Source organism: Thalia democratica, chromosome 9 (genome assembly GCF_965202585.1).
Source record: "Thalia democratica chromosome 9, ktThaDemo2.hap1.1, whole genome shotgun sequence".
In the NCBI taxonomy this organism is placed as follows: domain Eukaryota; kingdom Metazoa; phylum Chordata; class Thaliacea; order Salpida; family Salpidae; genus Thalia; species Thalia democratica.
Genome location: NC_139173.1, coordinates 23,639,253 through 23,649,502, shown reverse-complemented (window position 1 = coordinate 23,649,502; position 10,250 = coordinate 23,639,253). Strand labels below are relative to the sequence as shown.

General features: G+C 29.2%; 1 protein-coding gene across 2 annotated transcripts; it reads left to right on the top strand.

Annotated features, from left to right (window-relative positions):
- Nucleotides 1–353: 353 nt before the first annotated feature.
- LOC145844208 (uncharacterized) lies at nt 354–7,443 on the top strand. Of its 2 annotated transcripts, XM_082951579.1 has the most exons (14): nt 354–541; nt 784–1,049; nt 1,742–2,036; nt 2,339–2,485; nt 2,720–2,873; nt 3,047–3,198; nt 3,509–3,672; nt 4,092–4,214; nt 4,437–4,552; nt 4,790–5,058; nt 5,385–5,588; nt 5,919–6,084; nt 6,604–6,691; nt 6,890–7,443. In XM_082951579.1, the coding sequence occupies exons 1-14, from the start codon at nt 447–449 to the stop codon at nt 6,925–6,927; spliced, it is 2,277 nt and encodes a 758-aa protein (XP_082807705.1). In that variant the 5' UTR covers nt 354–446; the 3' UTR covers nt 6,928–7,443. The 2 variants fall into 2 exon arrangements, with proteins under 2 accessions (XP_082807705.1, XP_082807706.1); XM_082951580.1 differs by lacking the exon at nt 6,604–6,691.
- Nucleotides 7,444–10,250: the final 2,807 nt, after the last annotated feature.

Here is a 10,250-nt window from a genome sequence, read left to right as displayed (position 1 = left end):
TCAATCTCCTAAAAGCTACTTTCAAATGTTTAATTTATAGCAAATTCAGTATCATACATTTTATAAGTCTATTTCATATAAGTATATTATATATATATACTTTTTATCAGCAAGATTAAAGTTTAGTACCTGATTTACTGAAAGTTTAAAGAACAAGAACTAACTTAGCAATTTTGTTGAAATAGTTCCTGTTTACAAATTAACAATCAACTTACCAAATAACTATCTTTTTTCTCAAGATGATAATTTGTTTTGGTCTACATTGTCTAGTTTTGCTTTTGTCTCTTAAATTGACTAGTTGCTCAGCTAACAATTTACTTTCATGACTATAACAAGTTTTTTTCAGATTTTTTTTTATTTAACGCACTGAAAAGCTCTTTGAGCAAAACTTAGTTTGCTTAGTAAATTTTTGAGAAAACAAAGACACGCTGAAAGTTTGCCGATAGATGCATTACAACGGTTCTGACAGCGATATAAGAACAGGCGGCAATCCAGTTTACAATCCGATAAACACTGAGAGGGACTCACACCAGTGCGGGAGGTTGCTTGATAAAAACTTATTTAAAAAAAAGATTATATTATTTAAAGATCTTGCTTGAGAAACTTTTACTAAAGTTTGAGGAATTTTCATAAAACAAAATTATCATTTTAGTTCTTGAGTTTTTGCTGAGGGTTATAAAGTTTTTACAACTGTTTATTTTTAAGCATAACCACAAATTACGGAAAAAAAAACGTTATAGAAAAAAACAATATTTTATTTTTACATATAAAAGTATTTTTCAGATGTCACGCGAAGTTTTACAATTTCGAAGACTACTTGGAGCACAAGAGAAACGCTCCTTGCCGCAACAACCAGTACTGCCAGCAACCACCGAGCAACTTACAGCAGCAGTACCCCGACAGTCAACAGTACCCTGACAGCTTCCACGATCAAGCTTACAGCTACAACCAAGTGAATAATATGCACGACGGTTTCAGCTACCAGCAGCATGGCGATTATCAAACCTACCATCACGACCCGAAAGGAACTTCTTTTCTGTGTAATTACGGTCAGTTTAACTCAGTAAGGAAGCGATATCTTCTCGGAAACTATTAATTTTGTTTGCTAAGTGGGTTATTTATTAATAAATATTACCTTTTAAAAGTCCTATTTTAACTTCAGATTTTAGTAACATTCACTTTTAAGGGTATATTTTATAAAAGTAAGTATGTACTTGTATCAACTTATATTTTAGACTCTTTTTGACTTTAGGTATAAATACTTAAATCAAAATCTTTACCCTTAGTTGGGTAGTTTTTAGACCTATTTAAGGTTGTTTAAGCTTGATCGTTAAACATTTTTTATTGAAACTAAATTATTCAATATTTTAACCAACATTTAAAATACTCTTTTTGACTTTAGGTATAAATACTTAAATCAAAATCTTTACCCTTAGTTGGGTAGTTTTTAGACCTATTTAAGGTTGTTTAAGCTTGATCGTTAAACATTTTTTATTGAAACTAAATTATTCAATATTTTAACCAACATTTAAAATGATGTAAATTGTTTTTATCCAACACCAGTTAATAAAACATGAGTATAAATTTATTTTTAAAGTAAAAATTGATTTATAACTATTTCAAAAGTTTCTTCGAAAACAGAATGCCAAAAGAATCTACTTTAAATGTTGTGCCTTATCAAACGAATTAATATGACCTGCTGTATTTATTAGGTAGTAAAATAAATACAGTTAACATACAGGCAGTAACAACCAGCAGCCTAACCCAAACGGATTTCAACCAGTATCAACTGCAAATTACCCGAACAACTATCAGCAGCCAAACTCATACCAGTACAATGTGGTGAACAAAAACGCTCAAAATGCGGCAAACCTGCCAAACAACGGCAGTGTGGATCCGAACCACATGGCGAGCTACCACAACTACCACCAAAACTATCAGCCCGTGAGCGCTGGTTGCAAGTACAAAGGCAAACAGATGAACAACACTCATTCGGATTTGCAAAACTACGGCTATTGTGACAAAAATAACGCGAGGTTAACTTTTAATGTTTACGTCAGTGTCACGTTTTGTGGTAAGCTGCCTATATTTTTGTAACATTTTTTGCTATAAACACTTGTACATAAAAAAAATTTCGGGGTTGTAGTTTTCTAAAACAATTTAGTTTTAATTTAAAAACCGATATCAATAAAAATATTAAAAGTTATAACATTTTGTAAAAACTTTTTTTTTCAATTGCAAGAAAGAACTAATTTTTTTATGGTTTTAAAAAAATCAAAAAGCCATATGTTTGTGACAGTTTGATAAAAATAAAAATCAATTAACATTATTGTTACAGAATAGAACCCCAGTACAGCTATAATGAAGAATATCAGCAACCAACATATCAGCAGGAACACAATAAAAACCACAACTACCAGGAAAATCAACAATACAACGAATATCCTCAACAAAAAAGTGTGTACTACCCTGTGAATAATTACCAGTAAGTTTGCTTGTAACTGATTGTGAATAAGTACACATACTAAACTGAATGAAACACTTTACATTTCTATGCTAAACTACAAATGCATGCTTTTTATAAGACAGGCGTTCTTGTTTAAAGATACACATTAAAGTAGTTGTATGAAATTTAAATAAACTTTTAATTAAACCAAAAAACTGTATTATGCATTATTTTTTTTAAACCAAACACTAAGCAGAGTTGTTTTTTATTCAGCACCACTGCAGACGATAACGGTTCGGTTTTTCTCTCCAACTACTCAGCAGGCGGAAACGTCAACAACTCGACTCATTTATCTTCTTCCTATTGGACTGAAGAAACTTCGTTCGCTGCAAATTCCAGTTACGAGCAAAACAAAGCTGACAAAACTGTTAGTTTTTTGCGAAATTCTCAACATAAGAACTTCAATGTTAGCATAGTTTGTGATAAAAAAATGTACGTAATTCTTATTTTTAAAATTAGACAGATAGTATAGCACCTATACAAGTTTGTATGTAGTTAAACAGTAATTTGTTTCAATGTTTTACAAAACTGTTGTAACAGGCGAACAAAGTTACAATGAAAAGCAGTTCAAACGTTCCACCGAAGCAGACTGCAGTTGACAATTTAAACATTTTATCTGACGATTTCGCTCCGGAGGGTCAAACTTTTTCACTGCTTTCTCTCCTCGAAAATCGCGACACTGATTTTGAAAGGTCAGCCTTTTGGTTTTTTATTAGGTCTTAATTTTAGAGGCAAAATTGTTATAGTTGGTTTTTCTTCACAATAATTTATAGAATAAAATTATTTTTATCAGTTATTTGATGTATTAAAATAACTTTATATAATAGTATTGATTTGTCAAAAATAAATTTGTAATCAAGTTGTTTACATGTATAAACTAAAACTTAATATATGCAGTTGCTTTGTTTTACCAAAAAAATTATATATTTCTTATTATATCAACGTGTGGTGTTTTACTCCATATAAACTTGACTATATTCATAAAATGAAAGTTACTTGCAGTGAGTATCTGAATGGGGGAAATTTTGCTTTACCGCCAGAAACCAGCGACGAAAATGAGGAAAATGGGGATTACCCTAACAAGAAAAAGCAGTTTTCATGTCCTCACTGCAACAAGGTGTTTAGAAAGAAGTCAAACTTGACCACTCACATGAGAAGTCATACAGGTTAACATTTTATTCTTTTTTATTACTTTTAAAATATACACCTTTAAGACTGATAAGAATCTCTGTTTAGTTGAAACTATGCTACAGAATTTTATTTTTTTTGTCATTTAGATTTTTAAAATATTTTAATTTATAGTTAAAAAAAGTTATAACTTCATATGAAGTTTGAAATAATTTACTATCTGTACCGATTATTTCTTTCATAAAATAAAAACGTAGCAGTTTAAAAATTTGTTATGTCTTTATTTTAAAGTTTAAAATCCTAACAAACTCTAACCTAAACTCTTTGTAGCAAATCTGAAAGAAAACATAAAAATAAAAAGTTTATTACAAATACACTAAATCAACTTAAAATGTACAGTGTTTTCTAAACAAAATTTTCTAAGATTCATTTTTGTAAAACTTTGTATATTTTAAAGGAGAAAGACCTTTTCAGTGCTTGTTATGCGGGAAACTGAGCAGCCAAAAATCCCACCTCAAAAGGCACATGCTAACCCACAAAGTGTGGCTGAAATCCAAAACAAAAAAAACTGTTTCCACAGGTTTGCGGTTATATTGATTAGTACTGTAGTTGAGCAAAGTTAGACTTGACATCAAAAGCTGAGCCATATAACAGTAAGATAGATAAATAATAAAAATAAAGTAATGTTTAATATCAATTTGAGAACTAATATATGACAAAATTAAAGTAGAAATAACTTAAAAAACTTTAAAAAAATTGTTTACTAGAAATAAAACGATTACAACTAGTTTATGTCCAACAGCGACGGACGGTTCGCAGAAAACCCCGCTCACATATCATTGTCAATACTGCAACGCTTCCTTCAACAGCTACATCAAGCGGAGAAACCATTTGGCATCAGTGCATAAAGACAAACAGGTATGTGAGAAATAGTGATGAGTAGTAATTTTTTTATGTAGAACAATAGCTGTAATACTAAGATTTGAGCAAGAATGTCTTGAAGTTTTAAATCTCAGTTTTTTACTTTCATTTTTGAACTAATTATTCCAACTTATCTAGATATCCGTTAAAAAGCAGTAAAAGTTAATAAACATTCAAATTAAAATTTCAAAATTTAAACAAAATTAAATAAAAAAGCACTGAATTTTTACTCAGGTATTCAAGTGCTTGGTGGCCAAATGCAACGAGCTGACCTTCAAAAATGTAGACGAATTCATGTCACACCTGAGCGAGCTTCACAAACCCACCGATTTCGGCCCGTACACTTGCTGGCGGTGTGACAAGAACGACAAGAAATTTGAAACTTTGGAAGACATAAAAGCGCACTTCATTGAAGCTCACTCGGTTGAAGAGAGTTCTGAAGCTAATAATAACAACGGTGGTGGTGAATCGAAACAACCTAAAATTGTGCGTTCTGTTACAAAGTAAGTTTTGTTAAAGCTTACTCAGAAAAGAAATTATTTATAATTTTATTATTACGATTAGAAATAGTTTAGATGGCTATGAAGTTATTATTTCACTTCAAAATCTTGAACTACTAACATTTACATAAAAATGATATTTTTGAAAAAAAAATCTTCGTTATAAAAACTTTACGTTAAAAAAAGTATTCCTTTAACATTATTGAAAACAAAAATTACTTTTTGTATATTGACCATTTGCGTATTGTATTTTCTTAAAACTCAATAGATAAACCTGTTCTAGTCAAATTAAAACAAGTTAAATACATGTTTTTTTTTACTAATTTCAGAAAGAGGAAGCGTTATTCAAGCGTGAAGGCGAAGTTCAAATGCGATTTGTGCGACAAACAGTTCGCCACACAGTTGGAAGTGGACCAGCACAAGGCGAGTACTGATCACGTGCACAACTGCCCTCATTGCAACAACAACTTCACAAGCGAGAAATTGCTTAAGAAGCATTTGTTGCAAGCGCATCAGCAGGAACAAACGTTCAAGTTGGTTTGATTGTTGGTTATGAAAACATTATAAAATTTATATTTGAATTAATTATATGTGAGTCTATTGCGAATGCGATCTTAAATTTTATTTTTTTGGTTGTTGAAGTACATGGATTTTTTACAACAGTATTATCCATTACAATTGTTTCTTTACTGATCTAAACCAAAATTTATTTTGAGTTTCTTAATGTATGTTATGTTCGTTATTTTTGAAATACAAAGTAAGATAGATGAATTCAGAAAATTTATATTTTCAATTTTCGTTTCTGTTTTAATCTTTTGTTAAGCTTATTTTAATCAATTTCACAATTTTTTTCTCAATTTCAGTTGTACAGTGTGCGGGAAGCAGTTGAAAACCAGAAGTTCTTATCTGACGCACTTGAAAACGCACAGCAGCGAAAAAGCACACGAATGTAGCAAGTGCGGAGCCAAGTTCGCCAGGAAGGACTACCTCAAAAGACACATGCTGACACACGACGGTGTTCTTATTAAGGTTTTTCATAATATATGTAAATATTGTTTGTTTTGTTAGTAAAATTTAGTGTGGGTTTTAAGACTAGTTTCAAGTTTAGTTGATGATTAAAAGGATAGAGCTTAATTTAGGGAGCCAAGATGTTTTATGAAAAGTTTAGTTGTGGTTTAAGAAACTCAAAATGAAATAAATAATATGCTGTTACTAAGTTTATGTTTACCTTGTTGACCATGTTATACGACAAAAATATTTAGCAGTTAAGTCTACCCTTATGTTACCCTAATATATTTCTAACTAAAAACAAAAGTAACATTTTAAAACTTGTAAAATAATGTTGTACGCTACGAGTATGAAAAAAGTTTTAAAAACTGTATATTCAAGCCTAAGTTTTGTGGTAAAAGTTTAATCTTTTTATTTTGCTTAATTTTTGAAACCTCTTGATACTAATATTATGTTGATGAACATAATTATTTTAATTTTTATATATTCATCAATGAAAAGGAAATTATATTTGCATCTAAAAAGTTTTATTTATTACAGTGTGATTTTGAAAATTGTCACTACTCAACGACTAGAAAGGATAAGTTGAAAGAACACATGAAAATTCATCAAAAGAACAGTTCAAAAGGTTATTTAACAATAATTATACATTACTTTTAACTTAAAAATAATCAAAATTTACCACTGTAATATAAGCTAAAATCATAAAATAATTTTTGTAGTAAATTTTTTTTACTTTTACTTCGTGATATGCTTTAAAATCCAAATATTTATACAATTTAATTTGTTTTTAAAAAGAAAAATTAATTTATAATTTTTCTTGCAGATGATGAAAACGACGATCTTTGCTTTTTAGCATTATAACAGCAGGTTGATTGAACAATCATAGTGAGTTGTGATGATATTTCATTTACAAGTGTTGTCTCAAATTGCAAAGTTTTTTATTAAAAGTTTTAGTAAAGGATCACGATTGCTGTATAATGATTTAAATTATTTTATTAAGTAATAAACTTTAACACATGACCATCAAAAACAGTATCTGAGTCAACCTATGACCATCAACAGCGGTTTCTCGCGACTTTGCCTGCCTGATGAATTCTAATGAGGACGAAACCGGTCGTAGGTTGTCTCAGATGCTGTTGTTAATGGTCATGTGTTAAACTTCATTACATATTATTGATGGCGCGAAGCATCTAATTTTGTTGATGATGGCCGTAAAAAATACTGCTTAATTTATTTTACAAAACTTTTTGGATAAAGTTTAATTTGATTTTATTGTATTGTTTAGCAAAATATTATTGTTATCTCGACTAAATCGTTCCATCATTTGTGATCTTGATGTTTTATTTATTGAATATTTTTGTCTGTTGGGTACAAATCATAAACATTGCACTAATAAATTGTTTTTTGACTGATGCAAAAATATTTTATTAGTTTTATTATATACAGTATACATTTTTACAGCCTAAATTAAAAAAGTATATAGATCATTAGTTCATAATTTTTTTAGTGGTTTTAAGTAACTTTTTAACTTTCTTTTTTTTTAATCTAGTGTGTAACTATTAAAGAACAAAAAACTATCTCTCAATAATCGTTTGTAACTATTCCTGCCTGATTAACTAAAAAGTTAAAGAGGTAATTAAAATCTCACGATAAAATAGTGGTAGTACATTAATCATACTGCAAGATGTGAAAAAAAGAAATGAAATAAAGTAGAACAAAAAGGTGAAAGAAAGATAAAAAAATTAAAGAAAAGGAAAAAAAAAACATAGTAAATGCTGAAATTATCTTATGGATATATGTAATGTGACAGTTATTGACTCCATAGTATAATGGACACTTGCTATGTGATTTAAAGTTGTGGCTGCAATTGTTAATTTAAGTTTTCAATTTTAAGTACTTTTATTATATTTATCTTTCAACGTGTCTTCTTGAAAAACGATTTTTGAGGTTTACCATAAACATTTTTTTAATTACATTTTTTTACTATTAATTCAAGCAAATTAATTTGTTACACCATAAAACAATAACTTACGGTTTTTACAAATATGTAAACTTTAAGTATCCTTTTTTTAAAGAAACAATAAAGCTGTTAAAAGTTGAATTTTATCATAATAAGTAGTTTAACAGCTTAGCTAAAAAGGAGACTTTTATTTACCTATTTGATAAAAAAACAAATCTAAACTAGTTACTTCAAATTTAACTTAGAATTTTTTTTTGATACCCAAATTGAAAACGAACTTTGTAAGAAACTTTAGATTAGAAAGTTTTATTTTGCACAAATAAATAGTAAATTAAACCCCACTCGATGAAACAATTAGTATTTGTATCAAAGAGCAAAACGACTCAAATCTAAATGCACCGATCATCCTAAAGTGTTGTTTTGAATCTACACTTGTTTAAGGCTGTAGATAAGCTATATTAGACATGTAAATATTATTTTTATTTATTATAAGGAAAGCTACAATATAGAATATTTATTTCATACCATTTAAAACTTACATCCCTCACTTACATTCATCTGTAAAAACGAAGTCGACGGTTGTTTAACTTTTCCAGATGCCTTATTATAACAAACATTAACTTCTTTTATGACATCCATGTGACTGTGAATCTACCTTTTTTTGGCCATTACATGCCATTACTTCTGTCCTACCTCACAGAAAATTGATTATATTTTATGATTATTTTTTCGAACGCACAAAATCTGCTTAAAAGTTTAACTAAATGGAAAATATATAGTAGTATTTTCAGATCATTAAATTACCCAAGATATATTGTTAAAAAAATATATAAAACTCTTTAGTCCTACAACACAAGGCCAGTAAAAGTGTTCAGTATACTTAAAAATTCTCTATTTATGTAAAAAAACTGAAATTTTTGAAAATAAAGTTAAAAATATAACCAGTAGCACATTTGGACCAGTCAATCTAAGAATCAGTCACTTTAATCATAAACCTTTAAATGGATTATTTAAAGTGGATTAGTGTACGTTATTGTTTAGGTATTTAGATATCTATGTAACGTTGGAAATTTTTATAAGTTCTATTTTAGAAGGGATCAGTATGTAATCTCAATATGTAGTATGTAATGTAATGAAAGCAATAAACCTATCAAAAGTCTTTCGGCAACTGTAGATCATTTTTTAATTTATCCGGAATGATTCAAACACTAAAATGACAAAAAATCTGTTTTAGCTAAAGAAAATTACATGTATCACCTGAGTGTGCTAAAATACATTTTTGCATGTTTATTGAACGATAAATAAAGCGTTCAAAGTATTTGGTCCTAAGACCTAGTGCACGAAAGTACCTTTCGGTTATCGAGTTGCACACCACTTAAATACCTTTTAACGTCTTGTCCATGACTAAAAAAAATTAATAAGCAAAATTATTGCAAGCAAAACTTTATTTAATACTCAAATTTGTAAAAGTGGTGAAAGTTTTTCGCTTTTTAATTAGTTTAAAAAATAAAATGTGATAACTAGCGTATATTTTATGGTAATTGCACTGAAATTTCAAGTCTACAACATTTAAGCTTCATTTTTATAATAAGTTAGTTAAATAAGTTGCAATACAAATATTTATAGTTTTTCACGTTACTATAGCCTTTTTTGATTTAGTTTCGAAAAGTGTTTCCTTAAATTAGTCAGATTTGTCCCCTTGAGAACTTAGGGGACCATAAGCTCTGCTAAGGGAAGGGAGGCGTGACTAGTAAAGGGGCCATATGGTCATAATTTGAAACTTACTATTGATATTTTTGAGTTGATAATGGAAAGGTCTTAGAGTATTTAAGGATAGTTTCGAAACTTACATTATATTTTAAAGAGTTGTTGGTGAAGAGCAAAAAAAGTCTTAAGCGTATTTAAGGGCAGTCTTGAAACTTATACTAGGTATTATGGGAAAACTTGAAACTTACACTAAACCACAACTTCCCAAAGTTGGCTCTTTTATAAAATTAGGGGGACATAAGGTTATAATTTAAAACTTACACTAGGTATTCTTAAGTTGATGAAGAAGAGAAAAAAAAGTAGGTCTCATGCAGTTTTAATGGTAGTTATTTGAGAAATCTTGTTGGAGGGGCCATAGCTTTTTTTATTTCTTTAAAGGGGGCCTTTTTAAAGAAGTTGGTAAACCCCGTTCTAGAAGTACGATGAAGAAGCAAAAGATGAAAAGTTTTCCGAAAAC